General features: G+C 38.9%; 1 protein-coding gene across 2 annotated transcripts in view; it reads left to right on the top strand.

The window, feature by feature from the left end:
• The window catches only part of kcnh1a (potassium voltage-gated channel, subfamily H (eag-related), member 1a), a 78,382-nt gene that overhangs the window by 39,399 nt on the left and 14,253 nt on the right, over positions 1-24,730 (top strand). For both annotated transcript variants that reach the window (XM_061745281.1, XM_061745280.1), the window contains 4 exons: positions 3,761-3,918; positions 11,216-11,487; positions 20,339-20,538; positions 23,159-23,411. In XM_061745281.1, coding sequence (XP_061601265.1) covers positions 3,761-3,918; positions 11,216-11,487; positions 20,339-20,538; positions 23,159-23,411 — 883 coding nt within the window. The remainder of the gene's footprint in view (positions 1-3,760; positions 3,919-11,215; positions 11,488-20,338; positions 20,539-23,158; positions 23,412-24,730) is intronic.

Raw genomic sequence — 24,730 nt, 5'->3', positions numbered from 1 at the left:
ATTAGGAAAAACAAACAAAGCAACTGAACATTACGATTTAGGGTGAGTTAATTTTTTTTATGATGTAACAAAAATATACTTGCATCTTTAGTTTCTTGTCTCTGATCTTTTAGGTGAACGTTTAAGGAAAAAAAAAACTTCCTGAATTTCAGATCAAGGATCAGTTTCTGTTGTACCTGTATGCTAAGCTACAGTTTATGCTTAGATTTGTTTAAAACATCACAATTTATTGAAATGATGCTTAATACCTGCCGAAATCTAGATTAAAAGCAGTGGTCTCATATATGGCTGTTTGTGGATTGGAGGATTTATAGTTTATATACTCAGGTTATTCCAAAGCAAAATGGACAGACTTGTTGTTGCCACAAAATATTATGAATTTAATCTGTTTAAAACCTCCAAATATCGAAAAAAAACTTGCCAATCTGGAGTTTGGTGACAACGTGCAAAGGAGAAAGATTCCTGAGCAGCTCAGAAAGACAATTATAGATGAGCATGTTAAAGGTAAAGGTTATGGTATATATTATCCAGACAGCGTCATGCTGCTCTGAGTACAGTTGAATTGATTTCAGTCTGCAATATGTTAAGCTGTGGCTTTGAAACCCTGCTGCCAACTAGTGCCGTGGGGGTTTATACGATGGACACAGACATTACGTCACACAGATATGCTCACAACATAGTGTACAAACAGTTTCCTGTATACTCTGCATTGATGTAAAAAAAAAAAACTTCATACGGATGCCGTTTACAACGGACTTGAACATTAGTTCTTTAAGAAGTAGTGTACATGTTTAACTGATAATGTCAAAGTTCTAAAATATTTTAATATCCTTCCTAAAGAAATTCTGTATCTGTAAATAATGTCAAGTACTGTAAATGCATTTATAAATGATTGTTCCCTTTCATAAAAGGAACCTCTTTTCATTTTCCAAAGTTTACTAAGCTGTCAGACATGTTACAAGTTCAGCTATTTTCACATAATTAACACTGGGTGCATGAAGAACTGGCCCCAGGTATTTCTCTTACGGTACAGATTTCCTTGGTGCCCATCTAAACTTAAAGGAAACCTATTATGGCATATAATACCTATTTTAAACAGGCCTTGAATGTCTTAAAAACAAGCTTTTGATTTTTTTTTTTTGCTAAATAAATGAGAAATTCAGCCTCTGAGCCATGTCTGCAGCATCCTCATTATCTATGTGGGATTCTGAGTGGGCGGGGAGGCTATGATAATGAGGCTCTGTGCTGATTGGCTGCTTGAATGACGCGTAGCAGGGGAGGGAACAAAGCATCTCTCTGGGCAGAGCATCGCACTGAGCGACGAGGATCTATGTAAATCCAATCCAACCAATCCAAGCCAACCTATGTAAATCGCTCCCGTCGTTACGTAGCGAAAGGGAGCAGAATCTGAACGGCTCGTAGAAGTCACATCACACTGGACGGCTCATCCGGGCGGCTGTACAGACACTGCAGAATTTGGTTGCTTTCCTCCTTCCCTGAGTTGGCAGGCGACCACTTTATATATGTTAAAGCCAGAGAAAACGTGTTTTTCATAATGGGTCTCCTTTAACTACATACGTGGTATATCCTTGCTTTCAGAATTTCATTGACTATTGAATTGATTTGATCAATACATGTACATGTAAGAAGAGGGACCCTTTCACACTTTGTTCAACACAGACGGGTTGATTTTGTATCGTCTGGACAAGATATGGAAGCTGCTTACAGGCATCAAGGGAGGTGTCAATCAAAAGCCAGAGGCATTGGCTACAACAGGAATGTTAAGTTGCAAACCTGACTCACTAAATAAGATGTGTGGCAGGATAATCATATCTGTTGGATCATTTAAAATGATGCAACATGGGGAAAAAATAAAGAAACAGCCTTTTGAAGGGCCTAAAACTTAGTTTGTTGTAAAAGGCTTTGCATCAGTCGAATCAGAAGAAGCCTGAAACGGGTGGAAAATTGTGTTGCCATGGTAGCTCACTTCCACTCTTACCTGCAGTAAATGGCACAGGAAGAGAAGGAAAAGCTCCACATTGGAGCATCTGAGTAGATTATTCTGAGCAGGATGCATGGGAATAAATAATAGAATAGGTTTGTGGGAAAATCTTTCTTTCTCTCTGATAGGCTCCCAAAATATTTTTGCTGCTGTTGCATAGTTCTGCTGTTGCTGCTCCGTCAGGTCTTTTTACTGCCGGTAACATCCTTTGAACCAAGACATTGTAACTTATGATGATGATTTGAGCAAGTCTTGTTTCAAGGGAAACGGGATGTGTAGCATTAAAGTGTGATGAAAGTGTAAAGACCCACATAAACAACAATTTTGAAGTAACCTTGCATCATTGTGAAATAGTTTACAGCCCTTGGCTCACAGGTCTTTTATGTAAAATAACCATAGTTGTCTAGTTGTAAATGTAACTTTTCTATATGATGACCTCGTGCACCGGTGAAGTATTTTTACTGGTGCCTTACTTGCAAAGTTTTAAATGCACTTAGTGTAATCATTGTTGTTGATTGTCTTTGACTTCACCTAAGCTTACTGGGTCCTTAGCTGTCTTTATACAGTCTGCAGGGTATGTTCCAGACAGAGACAGAAATAAGACCAGAACACATCTGGGGTTTTCTCCTTTTAGCTCAGTCACTGTGGAAAAACACTTAGCTTTTGAACCTAATTATAACAGGGAAATCAATGAATAAAAAAAAGAAAGTTGGATAGTGTTATTACTTATTCATTTAGTGATCCACTTTCAAGGATATCCCTGAAAAATTGCTAATTTGCCTCAATAAAAAGCATACCTGTGTGCACCTCACTATTAATATTGTTGAATCCAGTCCATATTTATTGTATTAAAATGATGAGTAAACACAATTTTTCACATTTTTTTACTCACGGTTACAGAGACGGTGCAGGAGTCAAATGGTCGCTGGGGTAATTTAATAATGTTTTTAAATCTTTTGGCTGTAAAGGGATTTCACAGAAGCAGAAGTTGATGTGTATGGTAGTCAGCGAGATGAGATTAAGTGACAGCAAGCTCTGCAGTTGTACTCACATTGCAGACCACAGCACATTAGCAAAATCAATGCCCCTGATAGTGCAAAAGCATATTCTCTCTCACACACACATACGCAGGATACCACAAGCAGTGAAATACAAAGCAGACTGATGGGATTGGAGTTGTCTGTTTGAATCAATGTGTGGGTGTTTCAGGCAACTGTTAAGCTGAGTAGACATTTATCTGCTGGTTACATAACTCTTCAAAGTTGTAAAATGTAGTCGCATCGTAAAAATATGCTTGTGGGATGAACAGATGCTTTTTAATGTCTTTTTTCCAACGTGCTAATTCTGTTACCTGCTGGAGGTATTGTCTTACTACTTAAGTGTTGATTTTTTTTTTAGTTAAATCGTTCAAGCACAAAATGAACAATGCTCTGCCCTCTTTAAGTTGTCTTTTGATATAATTTTGCTGAATTCTCCTTCATTATCTGGATGTCCAAGATCATGTTTATTGGATTTGAAACTATGAAGACATTTAAAGGTGATGCAGCTTTATTAATGCCATTGACAAACGGCACCTTTAGACCTCTAGAGCTAACTTATGAGACATAAAAACAAAAAAATGAATGCTTTGATAATTACAATGGTGTTTAGTTGATTAATCCAGATCAATACCTTTTACAATTTAAAAATCAAGAATCACACTGTTCTTCTGGTTTAAATTATGTTTTGAATGTCTTTCTTCTTTTACTCCTGTTTTAGGGAATCAGCAGTCTATTCAGCTCCCTCAAAGTGGTCCGGCTTCTCCGTCTGGGTCGTGTTGCCCGTAAGCTGGATCACTACATCGAGTATGGAGCAGCTGTACTGGTGCTGCTGGTGTGTGTGTTTGGGCTGGCTGCACACTGGCTGGCCTGCATCTGGTATGTCATGATATTCACTCTGTTCCTGCAACACTGCTTTAAAAGTGGATGACAACTGATGGTGGAAGTTCCTGCATGTGTGCATGTCTTCTTAATGTCACAACACATTCTGACTCCTTTGTGCTGCCAAACAGTGCATTAATAACAGTAACAATTTTTTTTAAAAAGAGGGTACAAATACTTTTCAATGCAATTAAGAATTTACATATCAAGGCAACTTTAAACACATCCATTTCCCCCAAATTTTTAAATTAGATTAGGTACACGTATCCTCAGATGAAGAGCAGAACATGATGTAATTACCCTTGTTGCACTGTGTCATGGTGTTAGGAAGAGTTTTGACCCACTCTTCCTGCTTCAGTTCAGTGAGCATTTCCATCGCTTATTTATGCAGAGCTTTCTAAAAGGAGACGTGCCCTTTTTTCAAATGTCACAATTTCTTTAGTTTTTAGTGAAATGTCTTTAACATACTTGGATCATAATATCACAGAGATACAGCTCAAAAGCTCGCTTTTTAGTCGTCTTCAATAACTGGCTAGTTATAGGGTTCAAAGACAGTTGGTCGACACAAATCAGACCCCCTCTTCGGTGTGATGCAACTCTTTTTGATATCTGCGTTACAGCTTTGTGTAAGCCACTTCAGAGAGACAGTTAAAGCTGTTGGATGTGCAGTTGGGGAGATGGATCATTCTTCTCTATTCACGATTTATGATTTCACAATACCCTCCTAATGTATCATTAATAATGGCTCACCTAATGATACATTTTCAACCCTGAAAAAAGTTAAAGGGTTGTTTTTACTATGGTTGTTTATGAGCTGTCACTTAACCAATAAATGTAGTGTGTTATCCAGCACAGAGAAAAATATTGTTTCTCATGAAATGTCCCTTTTTAATTTAATTCATGTCGTGGATGTCAATTCAGGATGGGGCACTAAAACCACTTGATTATTTTCTTATTCAACCTGTTAAATAGCATGCTGTAGATTCGGTGTTGTGCTTTGGCTCATTGTCCTGTAGCTTGACCTGATTTGGCTTTTGGACATTTGGCTTCACGCTTGACTCAAAAGTTCAATGATTGCAAGTTGACCAGGTCCTTTGACTGCAAAACAAGCCCAAATCATCACAGCTCCACCACCATATGTGACAGCTTTGCTTATCACTAACTGTAGTGATGTGCATGGTCAGACATCCCCACTTTTAACTATTCTGTGTAAAGGACAGTGTTGCAGAATTCTTTTGTTTTGTACAGATTTAACTTTGCACAACCACAGTTTCCTGTTTAGATTCTTACGGTGCGTCCGAAATGCCGTACTAAACAGTATATACTAAAAAGTATACTTAAGTTCGGCACACTTTTGAGTAAATATCAGTAGTATGCATTAATTCGGATGTACTACTCAGAGCCACACGGCATTTCCTGCCGTTGGGAGGGGGGGGTTGTTACCATGGTAACAACTCCTGTTACAGCATCAGTAGCAGCACTGCTCCGCTCTTTCCCGTTTATCCTGGCCAAAACAAGATGACATTATATAATATTATTATATACAGATATTATAATATTAATATTATATAATCATATTATTAGGGCCCGAGCACTTGCAGTGCGAAGGCCCTATTGTAATTGCAGGAATTATTCTTCTTCTTCTTCTTCTTATTGTTCTGACAAAAGGAAGGCCTTTTTGCCCCCCTAAACGTGCCCAAAAAGTCACCAAATTTTGCATGCAAGTCAGGCCTGGCGAAAAATTTGATATTTAATGGTTTGCATTAATGGGCGTGGCAAAATGGCTCAACAGCGCCCCCTTGAAAACTTTGTGCCTCAAGCCCCACAATGCGGTTTGTCGTACATGCACGAAAATCGGTACAGACCTGTATCATGGCGCAACTTAAAGAAAAGTCTCTGGGCGTCATGTCGAGAAACCGAACAGGAAGTCGGCCATTTTGAATTAATCGTGTCATTTTGGCGAAATTTATGCCTTCCTTCGGCAGTTAATACGGCCCGAACCGTAACGTGCACCGAGGTGTGTTATACATCAAAATGTGCGTCTCCGTCCTCCGACACCACGCATTACTTTTCTCTTTCAAAAGCGTTACCGTGGCGACGCTAGACACCAAAAAGCGTGCCCACCCTTCATCTGATTGGTTCAGACAGAAAAAACTTTGCGCCTCAAGCCCCATAATACGGTTAGACGTACATGAACGAAAATCGCTACACACCTGTATCAGTACACAACTTAAAGAAAAGTCTCTTGGCGCCGTGGCCGAAACCGAACAGGAAGTCGGCCATTTTGAACATTCTGAATTAATCGCGTAATTTTGGAGCAATTTATGCCATTCCTTCGAGAATTAATACGGCCCAAACCGTATCGTGGACCCAGATGTGTTATACATCAAAATGTGCGTCTCCATCCTGCGACTACACGCATTACTTTTCTCTTTCAAAAGTGTTACCGTGGCGACGCTAGACGCCAACAAGCGCACCCCCCCTTCATCTGATTGGTCCATATTTGATAGTTCCCCAAAAGGCACCAAATTTGGCACGCAAGCCAGGCCTGGTGATAAATTTGATATTTCATGGTTTGCATTAATGGGCGTGGCAAAATGGCTCAACAGCGCCCCCCGGAAAACTTTGTGCCTCAAGCCCCACAATACGGTTTGATGTACATGCACGAAAATCGCTACACACCTGTATCATGGCACAGCTTAAAGAAAAGTCTTTTGGAGCCATAGCCGAAACCGAACAGGAAGTCGGCCATTTTGAAATCTGATTGGTCCATATTTGATAGTTCTCCAAAAGTCACCAAATTTTGCATGCAAGACAGACTTGGCGACAAATTTGATATTTCATGTTTTGCATTAATGGGCGTGGCCTAACGGCTCAACAGCGCCCCCTAGAAAACTTTTCTCTGCCATAACTTTTGAATGGTTGGACATAGGAAGTTGTGGGTGGTGTCATGGGACTCTGTATGGAGTCCTTGAGCTTCGTCTGCCTTAATTAGCCCCGCCCCTTCTTCTGATTGGTTGTCCCGATTTTCTGCTATAACTTTTGAATGGTTTGACATAGAGAGTCGTGGGTGGTATCATCAGATTCTGTATGGAGTCCTTGACCTTCATTGGCCTGAATTAGCCCCGCCCCTTCTTCTGATTGGTTGTCCCGATTTTCTGCTATAACTTTGGAATGGTTTGACATAGAGAGTCGTGGGTGGTGGCATCAGATTCTGTATGGAGTCCTTGACCTTCATTGGCCTGAATTAGCCCCGCCCCTTCTTCTGATTGGTTGTCCCTTTTTTCTGCTATATCTTTTGAATGGTTTGACATAGGAAGTCGTGGGTGGTGTCATTTCTGATATGCTTATGGGGGGCGGTGGCCTTGAGTGCGAGGGCCCGTTCATCGCTGCTTGCAGCTTTAATTATACTTAATATTATACTTATGACATATACGTATCTGCGCAGCACTTAGCAAACAAACACTGCTGCATTGCATTGTGGGAAGTTTCTGCTTAGCTAGTGTCCATCAATCCACACTAATACATTTCTCAAATGAGTATGGATAGCGCATACTATTGTGTACAAACTAATGTTTCGGACGCACTAAAAAATCTCACATACTGTTTTTGTAAACTCATTAGGGTGGAAGTGTGGAATTTCGGACGCAGCCTTACTGTTTCACAGCGTTTTACATATGAATTACTCTGAGGTGGAATATGATGTGGTTTTTAATTGTCTATTTTCTGCCTTGGGATGTAGTAAGAAATGTGAAACACGGGGCAGATGAGCTACGTGAGCATGCTCACCGCTGTTACCAGCAACACTTCTATCAAATGACTCTTCAAAGCTTGGATACTGTCTGTGGTCGCTCACTGATCTGACACTGAGCCGCCTCTGTTAAGGCATGTGTGAATTTTCAAACAGGAACAGTGGTGGGTTAATGAGGATGGCTTTAGTTTTTCTTTTTGTTTTTGTTTTTTTACACCAGTATGATGTGACTGCTGTGTAAAAAGGGCTTCAAGAAGGGAGAAGAAGCTTTTTCCTGGAACTTCTTCAATCAAATTATCCTTGTTAATTCTGTTTTTAATGGTAGTATTATGAACTTTAACTGTGGCAACTGTCTTTCATAGTTGAATAATGGACTGCAAATTGTTCAAAAAATAACATTGAAACTGTATGCTATCAATAATTGATTCTCTAAAATCATCGCTGTCTTAGCATCTTAACTTTACAAGGTGTAGTTGTGGTGAAAGCATTAAGTTTCCATCCTGTTTTGTGTCAGATTTTTTAATTTTGTCGATTTATTTATGTCTATAAACAGAGTAACACACACTTTAATTTAATGTCCTGCCAAAATTAAAAGAAGAGAGCACTTTAACTTATTGCATATTATTTTTTTCCACATGATGTTGTCTTTTGTTTCCTTCATGTTTATTTATTTCTAATGCACATTCAGACATTTTCAATTTGACAGAGGCTCCAGCCCTGTGTGTTGGTCTCAACAGTAATATCAAACCCGAATGAAGTTAGCTGTGGCTCCAAAACCAGACAGCGCTACCGGTAAAAATAGCTCCTGCTTGGTTTCTCTGGTTGCCATGGTCACATGGTCAGCTGAATCTTCGATTTGAGAAAAGTTCAACTGTCATCATCTTGGATGACAGCAGCAGCAGTACCTGTGTCCTACTTGTTGCTTTTCATTTAAAAATAAAGAATGGGAATCGATTCTGTGTTACTCTGACAACGTACTGTAGCTGTAAAATATAAAACATAATTCTGCTATGCAGTGAAAGCACAAGTGAGGTTTTCTCCCCCAGAGTTAAAAAATATTCAACTAATACAGTCTGTTTAGCAGGGGAAAGATAGGGCGGAGATGGAATCAGAACAGCGGGGAAGACGGCAAGCAAACATTGCATCATCTGATTCCTCTAACTTATACTCTTACTTCAGTAGATTTCCTTTATCTTCAAAGCAGCAACTCAACCAACTCAGTCTGGTTTTATCAAGGTGGAATTTGTATCATCCTTTTTTTTGAACAGTTAGAATTAATCTGCCTAAATTGTTTTACCTCATAACCCCAACATGAAACTGAAATTTGCAGTTTATAGTGAAATATCTCAAAATCTATGACAATAAACTGTTGCTATGCTATGTGCTCATGAAACATTATGTCAAGTATGAATTTTGAAACTCATTAAGCCACCACTGTTTTCCTCTGGAAGTTCAGACAGACTTGACAGAAGCTGCTCAGAGATGCATCAGTGTCACTCACTCACTCACTCACTCACTCACTCACTCACTCACTCACTCACTCACTCACTCACTCACTCGCATACGTGGTTATATTTAGGTTGTTTGTGTAATGATTGTAGCCTTTTTGTATGTTTTAGTCCGTTCCTTCATGGTCTTCATCTTTATGCTGCCATTTGTTTCTCTCTTTTCTTTGACCATTTGGTGTTTTTTTTTCCCCATCCATTTTTTACTCCCTCTAATTACATTTCTCTGTTTTTTTAATAAAAAATCTGTTTTCTTTGGGATAAAAATGAATATGAGCAAATAATAATTACAATGTGTCCAGCTTAATAGAATTCACAACAATTTTTCAGACATTTTTCACTTTTCATAATTTATGCCTCAGATGGTGCATGTTGCTGCTATCCTAACTAGCTTTCTTTAATTTACTTAATTTTCAGATGGCAACCCCAACTTTGTTTATAAGTAATTAAATGTTACACACACAAGTCATACCTGAACATGAATCAAAACTGTGCCTATGTATTGCTTTATTTTGGCTTCTTCTATAAAATATTGCCAAAGTGTAGTGGGTAAGGTCAGTTGCCTGAACCTGGAAGGTCCCGTACCAATCCCCAGCCTCGTGTCAATTGTCCATATTGACGAGTTGTCCATAAGGGGTCATAAGCCAGCATTCTGATAGTGCCGACGCAAAAGCTCAGATAAATGTGGACAGTTGTGTCCAGAAAGGCATCCAATGTAAACCATATGCATGATCATATTTGGAATATGACGATCTGTTGGGTCTAAAAGGAAAAAGAGCTGTAAAATAATAATTTGCTGTAAAATAAATTGCAATCTGGAAGCTTTGCTATTGTCAACTTGTTGGTAGTGTTTTGTCTCTGGTGCTCTGCTGGGAATTTTAACTTTGGAGTCATTTTGTTTCTCTTCTGTGGTGACTCTGTTCTTCTATCTTCATTTTCCAAAAGTGTTCTTTAGGGTGACTCTGCATCTCTTTCTAGGGTTTTAACGTCAGCCCCAATCCATATTCCTTTGTGTGTATATGGAACACCTTTGTTGCTTGACCTGCACTACATTATCTTTGTTGCTTTGTTTTCAGTGGCTCAGTGAAGCAAAGCCACTGTACATCCATTCAAGACATTAAAAGTCATGTGAATGAAGCATGAGCATTTATGTTTTTTTTAATAAACTCACAGGATGAAAAATGTAAAAGTTTTATGTGGACCCAATAAATTTGTTTTCCACAGTGAACCAGTCAGTGAAGCAAAAACTCACTAAAAGAACGCAGGTTCAATGTAAACTGGGTCACTGGGTAATGAAATGTTTAATTAAAGTGTCACTGCATATGGATTGGCTTAGACTTAATTTAATTTTCAGTTTCTCAGTACCAATAGTGTACAGTATGTAACTTAGTAACGACTTAGTGTAATTTATAACACATTTTAAGTGAGTAATTTTTCTTTCATGTACTTCTCTATCCCACCACACTTCATGTTGTTTTATGTCACTGCATTTCTCTTACCACTTTAGTTATTCTACAGATGAAAGCCCTAATTTATTAAAAAGACAGGCTATTGGAAAGATAAGTCAATCTTTCCAATAGTTTTATACAAGTACATTTAAAGTAATCCACCAGTAACTTCACAGAACATTGGAATCTGTATCATGCTCATGTTGAATGCAAATTCTCACCATTTTCAGAATTTAGACTATAAGTGAGTGAATGAATGAATAGAGAAAATTATCAACACTTTTGTGAAAATTATTGTTTGCAGTTGGACACTATTGTTTTCAAAATAGGCTCACCAGACTTGACCACAACTGTTAATGCCTATAATATAATGATGTATAAAATTGCAACTTGGTGGATTTATCCATTTTAAGTTATCATCATCTTTAATACTTGAATAAGATTGTGACAGCAAGCATGTCATGGATTGGTATTTATATATATATTTTTGTGGAAGAGAATATTTTTCCCACCTGTGTTTCCTTAATCTGTTAATCACTGTATTTAAATAATTAGTCAAGGGTGAAATAAATAATTGATTTGCTCTACAGGTACAGCATTGGTGATTATGAGGTTATCGATGAGGAAAACAATGTTGTCCGAGTGGATAGCTGGCTCTACATCCTGGCTGAGACGATGGGCAGGCCGTATCACTTCAACGCCAGTGGTTCAGGGAAGTGGGAGGGCGGACCAAACAAGGACTCTGTCTACATCACTTCCTTGTACTTCACTATGACCAGCTTAACCAGCATTGGCTTCGGCAACATTGCCCCGACGACCGATGGAGAGAAAATCTTTGCAGTGGCCATGATGATGATTGGATGTGAGTCGAAGCCCTTTATCATCTCCTCTAACGTCACAGAAACTCCATGCATGAGAAGTCCAGCTATGTTCTTAAAAGCTGCAGTCCACTGAGGTGTGTTAGGTGAATTATGAATAGAGTCATCAAACTTTACATTAGATTAGCTAAACAATATACTGTATCTTGCTTGGTTCCAGAATATGCAGTTCAGTTTTCACTGCAACGCTGCAACTACTATGTACTACATTTTAAAAATGAATACATCCTACAAGTGTCCCCTCAGTTCAGTGCTGCATTCACTGTCTAGCACCAGCTCTGCAGTGTTTTTCAATATTAAATCACACCCAAAGCCAGTATTCTTATTCTCAAAGTAAAATGTACTTTTTTGCTTTTGGCAAAAATATCTATTTTTCTTCTTAGAATGCATTTTATGTAGTTTATTTTTTCTTTAAAAAAAAAGAAAAATATAAGTCTTCATACTGAAACTAAGTAATTTGTGTTGAGTGCACAGTTTTGTGCCGATATTTGATGTGTAAAGTTGACAGTTTAAGCAAGCAAAGGTCAGAGCACCAGGGCTCGCGCCTTCAGCCACCATCAATAACACTGTGCACTCAGCACATACAGTATACCCCTTCTGCAATCTGTTTTGGGGGGGGCGACTTGCTCACGAGTGAGGGAAGGAAGAATGGACAGTAATGCAGACTCTGCACTGGTGGTGGAGAGAGGGCTGAGCAAAAAAGGTAAGATTGTCCGTTTACCTGTTGTACAGGATGTTTCCACGCTCACCTATGATCATGAACTGAGGGTAGTGGGTGGGATGACCAGGTTGCAGATATAAAACCCTGGAATGAGTTTTCTATGCAGGGTAGCTGGACTCTCCTTTGTAGAGCGAGTGAGGAATTCAGTCATTCAGGAGTGACTTGGAGTAGTTGCTGCTCTTGCACGTCGAGAAGAGGTTATATCTCACGGCTAGGAGGAGCTGAAACAGGTGGCTGGGGAGTGTGAGGTCTGGACTTCTCTGCTTAGACTGCTGTGCTGACAACCCAAACATGAATAAGCAAAAGGGGATGGATGGATGAACATTGGAAATTGAAGAAGTGGGCTTGGAATACGTTGTTTTAAGTACCAAATTTTGGTACCACGAAATCATCTTGCGGTGTTTGTTTCACATGGAAAACTGCATTTAGGATTTACAGAAACCTTCCCATCAGCGCTCTTGGGGAAAAATACTTTCTTGGCCAGATTGAACATAGAAGTTGTACTAATGAGACATCTGTGCCAAACTAATGAACTCTGCAGCCTGTAAAGTTCTGAAGATGACCAGCCAACATCGAATTCAACTCGAGTGCTCAGATTTCACACATATGGTTGCAGTACTTGTGAAAAATCACACATAGCCACTTGATCTGATCTGCATCGCTTGTTTGGATACATTAAAAAAATATTTCTTTAAACTAGATTAAATCATGGATTGATGCAATTTTGCACCCAGTTTGTTTGGAATTGAGAAACCTGACTGTACGTTTTTTTTTTCCCTCCCTGTAACTTTTTGATTTAAAATGTGTAGACTAACTTTAAACTTCACATATGAAGACTTTTATGTTTAGAAATATTTCCCTTTTTGCTCTGAGGAGAGTAATTGCTTTTCTTAGGATGGTTCTTTAACACCATCACCATCATTGGACTTCAGCAGTAAGACTGGACCAGCTGTCAAAATGGCAGCGAAAGACAGTCATCTGCAGGTTAGTGTTTCTCTGCCCAATTGATGTTGGCTCTGAGATCCTAGGATATTTTCAGATGCTAAAAGGAGACCTGTTGGATCTACACTACAACATCCACCTTTAGAGCATAGCTTTTGTGTAAATTAGTTTGACATTTGACATTGAAGATAACAATGGATCCATAGCTGTCAAGTCCACTGCCTTTTTTCAGTGAATATCAGTGTGACTCATTATGACTACAGTATATTCAAAATGTTTTTTTCTGCTTTATTTTCCACTTCAGATATAACAGATGCACTGTGCATTCATTACAGCACTGTGTAAAACTGCAGTGTCACAGAAACAGGACACACAACTTCTGTTTGTGTTTGTGGAGTGTATTTTTTTGTTGTAGTTTTTTCATTGTGGGAGTTTGACAGGTTTTTGATACAGAAATGTGTCACAGAAGGGTTTGAATATGTTTTGGGAGTGGTAAGGTAGCGTTTGCTTCACAGAATAGCTTTTCTTCAGTCAGCATACACTCACCTGTTCAACTGCTCGTTAACACAAGTTTCTTATCAGCCAATCACATGGCAGCAATTCAATGCATTTAGGCATGTAGACATTGTCAAGACAATCTGATGCAGTTCAAGGCGAGGAATGTTTCCAGTACCTTGTTGAATCTATGCCACACAGGATTAAGGCAGTTCTGAAGGCAAAAGTGGGTCCAACCCTGTAAAATTATGCGCTTGGTTTACAAACAGGCTCATAAATCCATAATTCATGCACATTTTATGCTATCTGCGTGCACAGATGAGGTATTGTTCGATGTGTTGCGCATTCCGAGATGCTCTTATCTGTTTGCTTGTAATGATTTTCAAACAACTTGAGAGAATAGCGATACGTTGGCTTTGTCTAACTTGAAATCTGTGACAGAGGTACAGTATTTCCATGCTACTGTACACACACACACACACACAGCTAAGACCAGCAGTGCTACATAATGTAATGAAGGGTGGTGTCAACAGTGCATACTGACATGCTATTCTGTAATTGCAATTACAAATGTAGTTTCATCTAATCTTGATCAAATTTAAGTGAGGATACAGAGGGAACTATGCCCAGAATAATTATTGTCTTTAATGGGTTTGATATGAGAAGCATTAACTTACAGAGCAAATGCCAATTTAGGAAGAAGAAGAAAAACAACTACTAAACCCAAACCCCTTAAAATATCAGTGGATGTAGTTGGATACTTACTCTGCATCACCTTACAGATGTGGTGCACACTCTAACCTGCCGCGCAGGATACACAGGACTTTCTGTGGAGGTTTTTCAGTGAGTCTGTCTAACAAACACTTAACTGTTTCACAACCAACAAGTCAACTTAATGATATACATCCATCATTAGATGTCTGGTAATGGCTCCAGGTTGACTGTGTGGTATTTTGTAGAAAGAAACTGCTTTAAATACAAGAACAAGACAAGGTCAATAGTCTTATGGACAAAAGGCCGTAGACTAAAACCCTAATCTGGATTCATGAACGCCATGAAAAGGCAGATTCGATCGTAAGAATGTGTATATCTTCAAAAAAGGGATTCTCTGGCAGAGTGACAACACCATCCAGGCTCATTAATTAGCATAAATCCCTGCCCAGGGACCACCATATAAGGAGGTGTAAAGGTGAATCCTCATCTCGCCTGTCTACCTGGCGCATTTAAACAGATGGAAGAACAGAAGTTTTTCCTGATTGGGCAGTCGAGGGAATTTTAACTTAAGTGGAGCAAAGAAAAATGAATTTTGCTCTATTAGTACAGACACGGTGGGAGCCAGCAAGTCATGGGTCTGACAGGGCAGTAAAAGCACAGTCTTCTGCCTAACGGAGCGTCCAAGAGTTGAACAAAAATGATTTGACATAAAGTTGGATGCCAAAAACCCGCCCCCAAAAAATGAAAAATGTAATATCCCTGCATCAACAGAACTCTGTTTCCTCTTGTATGTGGTGACATCTCTTTATTAGGAATAATACCTGGTGGAAATAGGAATCAGCAACTCCTAAGGTAAGCTTGTTCTTGTTATAGTATGTTTTATTGAAGCAGCCATCAGCTGGCTTTGCTTCAGCAGCCGCTGGTGAGAGGAACGGCGTGGCCTAAAATTCATGGCGGTAATTTCAGATCAGGCACCAAAATCCATTTATATGGGCAAAATAATCACCGTAGAAACCCTCCCCACCTTAGTTGGACATCGACATCGGACATCGTTGTTTAACACCTGTGTAACACCAGCTGACCTTCAGAGTCGGAGCGTTTCTCATCACTGAAAACTTCTCCATCAAATATGATTCCCTGACCTCCCCCTCCCCGTTTTTATCGCATCAGTCACATCCCCTCAACACCAGGGGCGGGAGCAGGGCTTACTCCACCCGCGTTCCTTCATGGTGCCCGGGTCCTGGCGTGGGCTCGCCGTGCTGCCTGGCGGTGCCGGACCTCCCCGGGGAGTGGGGAGTGGTGAGAGAATGAGTGTCCATGTCTTTGTCGGAGAGTGTGGGTATGTAAGGGCCCTGCGATGGAAGATGCACACAATTTTGGGCCTCCATCAGCAGGACAAAAAAAAACATTTGTGTGTGTGTGTGTGTGTGTGTGTGTGTGTGTGTGTGTGTGTGTGTGTGTGTGTGTGTGTGTGTGTGTGTGTGTGTGTGTGTGTGTGTGTGTGTGTGTGTGTGTGTGTGTGTGTGTGTGTGTGTGTGTGTGTGTGTGTGTGTGTGTGTGTGTGTGTGTGTGTGTGTGTGTTTGTTAGTTTTCCAAATCCAATCTGTAAAATGGCGATCTTCTGGCTTCTCTCTCTCTTTCCCTCCAGGTCAGGATATACTGCGTAATCTAAGGACAAGAGGGGATACAATTGGGGGGTTGCAGATGCACTGACCCATGAAAACATCCTGTAAAAATGAAATGTAATGATCCCCAATGTACGAATAACTACCTGCAGTGTAAATGACGGCATTGTACAGGAAAAAATGTGGCATTTAGAGGAATAAGTGCTTAGAACTTTTCTTGTTTTGTTTTTTTTAAATAATATAAAACTCACATATCTAGGAAAAGTCAGAGAGTATCAGACCTGTAGGTTTTGTTTAGATACATTATTTACCAGTACATAATAAAACCCTGGTCCATCCCTGAGACTGCGTCTGTGGTTCTGGTGTTAGGTCATAGTTATGCCCGTTGTCAGATGGAGGCGTGATTCCTCTGTGTATAACGCTACTTTAAAGCATGGTACAGGTTCAGTAATGGTTGGGGTTAATGACAGTGACATGGTGTACTTTCAGAGACTCATTTAATTGGTTCACACTTCATAATGCAGCAAGACAATTTCTTCAACCAGACCTTTAGGCGGTGCTAAATCTACTTGGAGGGGAAGCTGAGGGACGGTACTGTCAGTTTCTGCCTTCAATTCAATCTCAGAGATTGCTGACCTGTGATAGAAAGAGGATATGTTGAGAAGTAAAACATTTGTTTTATGTGGAGATTTGTGTGTAGATTTGTATTTGAGTTTTTGCATTCAACAGTTTCATACTTATGGATAAAATTTACCTAAACTTAAAGTTTGCGGATGTATTCATACTTACTCTTTTACTATTAGATCAATCTTAAATGATTGTGAAGTATTGGTGTTTTGGTACCTTTCTGTGGATTACATTTGTCAAGAATAACTTTGAGGATGCGAGCATCTAGCTTGAGACCGATATCCCTTCGGTTACTATGCTCGTCTAACCCCATGTCTGTCTTCTAATTTGATATTTCTGCAAGCCCACCCTAATATCAGTACGCTTAAAAAAACGTTTCCTAAAATCGGATTTGATCAGCTGTCTGTGAAAAATGTAAATCACAGAGATCAGAAATGTGGATCAGTCTGAAATGAACTACTGCGTCACTGCTGTAGCTGGAATTGCATAACAACTTTTTGTAAAATCATGGATACTGGATATTATATAAATGGGACATACTGTACTGCACGTTCTGTTTAACGTGGAGAAAGCCCTAATGAGTTTCAACTGTCAGTTTCTTTTTTTCGATCTCATCAGCACTCTGTCAGCTCCAGTAAGAATTAATACGGTGACATCCAGTGCAGTGCCATTCCTGCCCAGATCTCACTCATTACCGCAGTCTAGTTTGTGATATTCTGTTGAATTATTTAGATTTTCTGAGGATTATTTTTGAAAAGGCTCAAAAATGAGACAGAGGAAGTGATGAATAGAAAGACTACATCTCAGATTCTGGAGCAATTTTTAATACTTAGTGTCTGAGAGTAGTTTTTAACATTATGCATGTTTAATAAGAAAAAAAGATCTGTTTATTTCACATAGTGTGGTTTAATTTGGCAGTCCCCTGTACAGTTTTTCAAAGGTCTTATCTACTACAAAAAAATTTTCAGAGCGTTCTCTTGTTTCCACATCTGAATATGCTCTCCTTTGCTTGCATGGTTTATAAAACCGTGTTCAGCATGGGGCCGTTATGTGTGACTGCACACAGAGAGCAACACCTTGGAGCAACGAGTGACACTGCCAGATCACTTTAGCACAGCACTCCCTCCAGTCCCTCTGCAGTCACCCCTCACCTTCGCGGTGGCTTTTGTCAGCCACAGTCTCAGCACCTGAACCCCCTCCCTCTTTTGAGTTCTGATTTGGCTGTTCAGGTTTATGAACAGGCTCGCGAGGGAACTGGGAAAATTCATTTGCAGATGTATCTTCGGTGAAAATCTTCATCGTGAGAAACAAATGATCTTTGATATCTAAAATCCAGACATCCTCGAGAGGATTCAGTTGTAGATGCAGTCTCGTGCAGTCTCTCTCGCTGTTCTGTATGAAATATGGATGCTATGATACTGTGCTATTTTTACCAGCAGCACTGGATTGGTGTTGGTTGCAGAGGATCACAGCGTGATGAGGGATTGCAGGGTGGCATGGGAAAGAGCGTGCGGGGGTGTGTTTGTGCATGTGTGTTTGGGGGGGGGGGCACACTATACATATGTCCTGTTTCTATAGCAACCGTTGGCCGAGGGCTGGAGTTTCTGTAAACTATGTTTTAACTACCTTCAAATGAGCCAGCTGTTTCACAAGCAGCGTGCAGTGAAGAAGAGCGCAGTGCCAAGTAAAGGGTGGCGTTGCCAAGAAAGTAAAATGCTGTTCGGCAGAAAAAAATGTAGTCTCCTTTCTCAAAGAATTTTCTGCTTATCAATGAAGCAAGATTTTGTGCTAAAGCTTCAGGTGCACTCATCCCCAAACTTTGGCAATGTTGACTGATTCTGATTTCAAGTCAGAGTTAATCAGCTCAAACTATATTTACCTTCTTTGATGTGTTATTCTCTGCTTATTTTGACGCCTGCTGATGTACAACCAAACAGTTTTAAGGCAATAACGAACATCTTAGAACTGCAATGCTTAATAACATTGCTGCATGGCTGAGTGATGATGGAAGGATGAACATTGTGACTAACTTTTGCTTTAATGTGTTTTTGAGCTTTTTAGTACTTTTAAAATTAAAAGTTAGTATTATTCTCAGTGTAGTATTTCAACATTTTGATTGTACACATGAAATAAACAAACAGAATTGCAGAGGTTGCTGTCATCATGTAAGGATAATTGAAATGTTTGGCTGGCATGTTTCCTCTTCGTCCTTTCTAGCAGGGCTAATTAGGGCTCCATTGCCAAGAGAGCCCTGCTCACACAGCAGACATCTGATGGCTTTGATCCACATGCATGCGCCAGCTGTTGCACCAGTTCAACCGCATCACATGTTCTTTCCTTTCTGCTGCTTTTCTTGTAATTCTTCTGTCAGAAAATGAGTGAAGGATAAAAAATATGCTCATTTAATGGGATGTTGCATCACAAGGAAGTATGCTTACACAAAATTAGGCTGTAACTGTGTTTTTTTTGTCGTTTTTTTTCCCTTTCAGCAAGAATTCTGTTTATTATATTTGGAGGATGTGATGACTGGTGATGCTTAATTTCCCATGTGATTAATTAAAAAAATAACCACATAAAACAATATTAAGTCTGAAGGCAGATTTAGTCTGATGTATCTATGGTGTATAAACGGAGACGACTTTCTGTCAACAATAGGAAACAATTTTGTCATCCGTCAGACAAGTTACCAAGAGTTCATTACAATATTTTTCTCTAATAATAATAATAGTAATAATCATGAAAGAAATCCAGACTTCCTTTGTGGAGGTGAGAGAGTCTAGCAGAGGTTCAACCATCAGTGCAGCACAATTGGGCCTTTATGGTTAAGAGGCCAAACGGAGGCCCGATCCTCATTAGGAATTTCCCCACCGGCACCTGATTCACAAGCAGACCAAGGGAAACAAAATCCTCTGATTTGATTAAATAGATTGAAGGCACTGCATGCCAGCTCATTAATACCATCCCTACAGTCAAAAACGGAAATGGCAAAATCATTTCGTAGGGATGTTGTTGGGCTGTAGGAGCTGGGGGACGGGATAAATAGAAAGATGTATGCCTAAAAAATGTAGAGCAAGCTTCACTGAAAACCTCTAGAGACAGAATCTGAGGCTGGGCTGAGCATTTGCATTTGAGGAAGACAATGACCGGAAGCAAAGTGCCAATAAAACACAGAAGTGGCTTCAGGCAAATATCCTGGAGTGGTCCAGACTAAATTTAACTGAGCTGCGGTTCTCCTCATCTACTCCCCATCTGGCCAGAGTGAACTGAAGGAATGGAGAAGATTTCAAATAAAAATTAAGGCTTCGAAGTGCAACTACATATTGCTGGATATTTTTAATAAATTTACAAGACATGTCAATATAAAAGGCACTTAAAACTTGACTGCTGTACGATATTAAGATCCTGGTTTAAAATGTAAAAGATTTTTCTGTTGTAGGATAGTTCAGCTTTAATAGCATCTGTCCTCGAGCATCTTGGAAACTCTGCAAGAGTTTTTGAACAGTTTGTGAGATATTAAAGATGAGGGATGGCTTTGCAGATTCATGTAAATGCCTTTTTCTCCCATATGAAACATCAGTTATTAAATCCATACAACAACAACAAACATCATTTTACATTGTATACTGTTTTATTTATCTCTACTATCAAAAACAAAATCATTAATGTGCTTCAGTTGTTCTCATATATCTTCCATATTTTGTGTTTCCACAGCCCTTCTTTATGCCACCATCTTTGGTAATGTGACAACCATCTTCCAGCAGATGTACGCCAACACAAATCGCTACCATGAGATGATCAACAGCGTACGGGACTTCCTTAAACTCTATCAGGTGCCAAAAGGCTTGAGTGAGAGGGTGATGGACTATATTGCCTCCACCTGGTCTATGTCACGGGGCATAGACACTGAAAAGGTATGCGTGCAAGGAATTACCTTGCTTTTTTTTAAATATCCATTGGAAAGGGATGGGGTTTGGTTTTAATTTTTACAATCTTCCTAAACAGCTTCCTCTGTAAAGTCTGACTAATCCAGAAGAGTTGAGCGCTGTCTTAATACGCTTGGTCACATCAGAAGAATAAACCGTTGTAAACCATTTCATTATACCCTTCAGTTTATGTACAGATTAAACAAAGCAAACATAACAGGCTCATAAGCCAGCTGTAGAGATGGATTTTTGTTATCTCTGAGCAGAGATAAGCTGTTTTCAGCTTTCATGCAGAGTTAATTGGCTGTTGGCTGAAGCTACATCATTATGGAGCAGGAAGGCATGAAAGCATAAATCACAGAATTTAAAACTGTTTCCTTTTTAATTATCCAGAAATTTTGGTAAATTATGCACCAAAAAAATGCACAAAAGCAATTCTTGATATAATATAATAACAGTAATATGCTTATTAGACAACAGCATAAGTAATATGAACGATATATATTCATTTGCATTTTTTTCTCCTTTTTAAAAAATGTGAATACCTTTTAAACCAGACTTAAATAATCTCTACTCCTTGAAAATCACTGTGAATTTATATTTTTTTGTTTAAAAAATAATCTATATGCAATTGTCTACAATCAACATGAGACGGCCGAGCTATTAGTCATTCTGCTGAATTCAGACGACGTTCAAATGATCTGAGCGTAAATGAAGCATTCAAAACTGAAAGAGGAAAGATTAAATCTGTGATTTGATGCCAGAAAGCATTCATATCACGGCATCTAATTAAAGTCACCCTGTCCAAGTCTAACAGTTTTATTATTTCACTTCAAATTAGCAGCTTAACTCCTTATGACACAGGGGATTTATCGTTTGCAAAATCTGTACACCTTAATGGTTCATTTGTAATCAAAGTCACACTTTTAATGGTTCATTTGTAATCAAAGTCACACTTTTAAAATGGGTTTGCTCCCTTTTCTCAGTTTGCTTTGCATCCATACGTCATTTGTCTGCCTGTATTAAAAAGGTTTAAACGTGATACATAATGCCACTCTATTTAGCATTCATAGTTAGTTTTTTTTTTTTTTTTTTACTTTTTAGAAGTAGAGACCTGGGATTGGTCTTCATCATGTTTATGAGCCACACATAAACAGTGTGTTGCCACGCAGACGGGTCACTAGACTCAAGGGTTGATCACCGCCTTTGTTTCCCTCATATTCACCATGAAATGTGTGCAGTTATTACTGGAAATGTTCCATCTAGTGTTGGCTTAGTGAAAGTAAATCCTCATGTTGTTTCCCTTCTGAAAAATGCACTGGTTTTTCTGTGACGTTAACATTTTGGAGAACAATGACGGTTTAGGCACATACTGTAGCTCCTACTGTACAACAGTCTGGTTTAGGTAGAATATTCCCTGAACAACCACTTAAAGCATTAAAAGAAGTGTAAACATCTGTGCTATAAATATTTGAAGATAGTAGTTTATTGGGGCTACTGAAGCTTAGCTATTAAGTAGTTCAGTATAACAATTTATTTTATTTTTTTTCAGTAAAAAACATTGTGAATTGATTTATTTACCCGACATGGAAGTAATATAAACTTCTAAAAGTATTCTCAATGTTTTCTTTGGTTTCAGCCTTTAACCACTGTACTGTGAGGAGAATGAGAAGTTAAGCATGAAGTATGCAAATATCATAAGTTAACAGACCCAAACAAACTGCTGTTAAACCGGTTAAAGATGTACTAGTATATTGGTTTGTTTGTGAGTTGTACATCTCATATGACGAAAGCTTTTTTAAAGATTTTCAACACTTGTACTGTTTGCAATTACAAGATCTAAAATGGCAAGTAACAAATTGAGATCAAAGCCAAAACAGCTTTGGTGATGTAGCTGTGTCAACACATGAATTCACAGCACACAGCCAGCTCTAGAAAGAGTGGTTTACTATAAACCTGTCTGAATGTAGCTACAACATCCAAACCAAGACTGCAGGATATGATGTTATGGTCTTGTTTTGTTTTTTTTTTCCTTTTCTTTTTCATTTTAATGTAGTCTGTGCAGCAACTCTTCACCTCAAACCATCCATTCAAGTACTCCCATGAGGTGGCATCCAACCTCACGGGAAAGTAACATCAGTATTCTTTGACTCATAACATGTGATAGCAGCTACAATACAGTATGTTGACTAACTGAGAAATCGCTACAGCGCTTCAGCACTGACCATCCATAAATGCATAAAACATTTATTTTTGTTTAACCCCTAAATGGATTTTTAGTGTGTTTTTTTTTTTTTTAATTCTTTATAGGTTGAGAAATGAAGAATTTTTTTGCAATGCTTTAAAATTTCCGGAAATTTTTATTTTATTGGGTTTTGAAAATTAAGGTTTAGTGTAGGTATAAAACTAAAGTAGTTGTTGGCATGAGACATAACAATCCACCTTCATCATTGGGCGACAATCTCTTGTTGCAGAAACCGAACTTTTATGTTTGTCATACATTGTGATAACCAGCTGGCTGTGATGGGTGTAAAGACTACCAGATTTCTTCGTTTACATTTACCGCTTCTGTCTGCTCTTGCGTTTTTGTCCCCCAATCCCCCCCCAGGTGTTGCAGATTTGTCCAAAGGACATGAGAGCAGATATTTGTGTTCATCTCAACCGCAAGGTCTTTAAAGAGCACCCAGCTTTCCGGCTGGCCAGTGACGGCTGTCTCAGAGCGCTGGCCATGGAGTTTCAGACCATCCACTGTGCTCCGGGCGACTTGATCTACCACGCTGGGGAAAGTGTGGACAGTCTGTGCTTCGTGGTGTCGGGATCCCTGGAGGTCATTCAGGATGATGAGGTGGTAGCCATTCTAGGTGAGATCCTGATTATTCTTGTTTTCTTGAGGAGGAGAGGATCATTTTCACAGGAGTTAGACTATTTATTAATTTAATAATTTTTTTCATGGTTGAAAATGAAGAGAAAAGTAACACCAGTATCAGTTACAGTACATTCGTGTTTTCTCCAAAATAAAGGAAGGCGCGTCATCTTAAACACCATTTGTCATGGTTAATAATTTTATGCTTTAAGATCGATTTTAAATCACAGTGAAATAAATATTTCACTTTTTTTTCCCACTGCGGCCAAAGAAGATGATTGAAAATTTGATAAATGGCTATTGATTTCAGGTTGATGGCTATTTTTTACCTTTTTTTTCATTTAATTTCAACCTTTTTCTGGTCAACTACTTTTATGACCTTTTATCAATTTTTCTTTTTACAATTCTCAATTTAAAGGTAAGGGTTTCTTCTGCTTTAACACAAAAATATCGTAGAATCAGATGCACTGACACAGTGAAGCCATTTTTATATTTTATTTCAAAGATGCATCAAGATTATTTAACTGGCAGTGATCACAAGAGATGTGTAGTAAAGTCTAACCTTTTTTTGGGGGGGGGTTCAGCACAGAAACAAAATTTTGGTGAACGACTTCAAATATTACCTTCTTATTTCTGTTCAACAGCACTTTTCAAAGTGTCTGACTGCAGTGAAAGCTGAGCTGCTTCAGGATTGTTTTTTGCTAAGTGGTGGATTCAGGAAGTGGACAAATATTTTATATGCAATCCTCTCATCTACTCTTTGCATAAATGATGTTTTTTCAACTTCACCTGAGTCACATTACGTCAGTTCATCAGTTTATTCTGGCACCATCTTTTACTATATCATTTTATAGAATCAAAGAAAAAAAATGGTACAACCAGCTGTCACGTTATACATGTTAATGGAGAATTGTGCAGTTTTAAGATACAGTAAAGCTTGGTATATGTTGTATATCAAAATGTTACCAAAGCTATTTTTTATGGTCATGATCACAACTAAATGCACATAAAACAATTTAAAAATCAAGTTATATCATTTTCAAACCTTCTGAACTTTCAGTGGCGTGCCTAAATGGCAAACTGTGTTTCACTGTTGCAGTATTTTTCCATCTGTGTGAAAACCACATCCTCAGCTTTTAGGGTCCTCAGAGGGTTAAGATCAATACCTGTGAAACACACTCCAGAAGTGGCATGTCCACACAGCTGTGACTGCCCGGGTCAAGTTTCCATCGATTTTTAGAGAAAGGTTCAACAATTTGCTGCTGGTCTTAAAATGGAGATCTTTAGTTCCTGGTGCAGAACACTGGATGGAGCACA

Source organism: Cololabis saira, chromosome 17 (assembly GCF_033807715.1).
Source record: "Cololabis saira isolate AMF1-May2022 chromosome 17, fColSai1.1, whole genome shotgun sequence".
In the NCBI taxonomy this organism is placed as follows: Eukaryota; Metazoa; Chordata; class Actinopteri; order Beloniformes; family Belonidae; genus Cololabis; species Cololabis saira.
The sequence above is the reverse complement of the archived record's forward strand: the minus strand, read 5'-3'. Positions and strand labels throughout refer to the sequence as shown.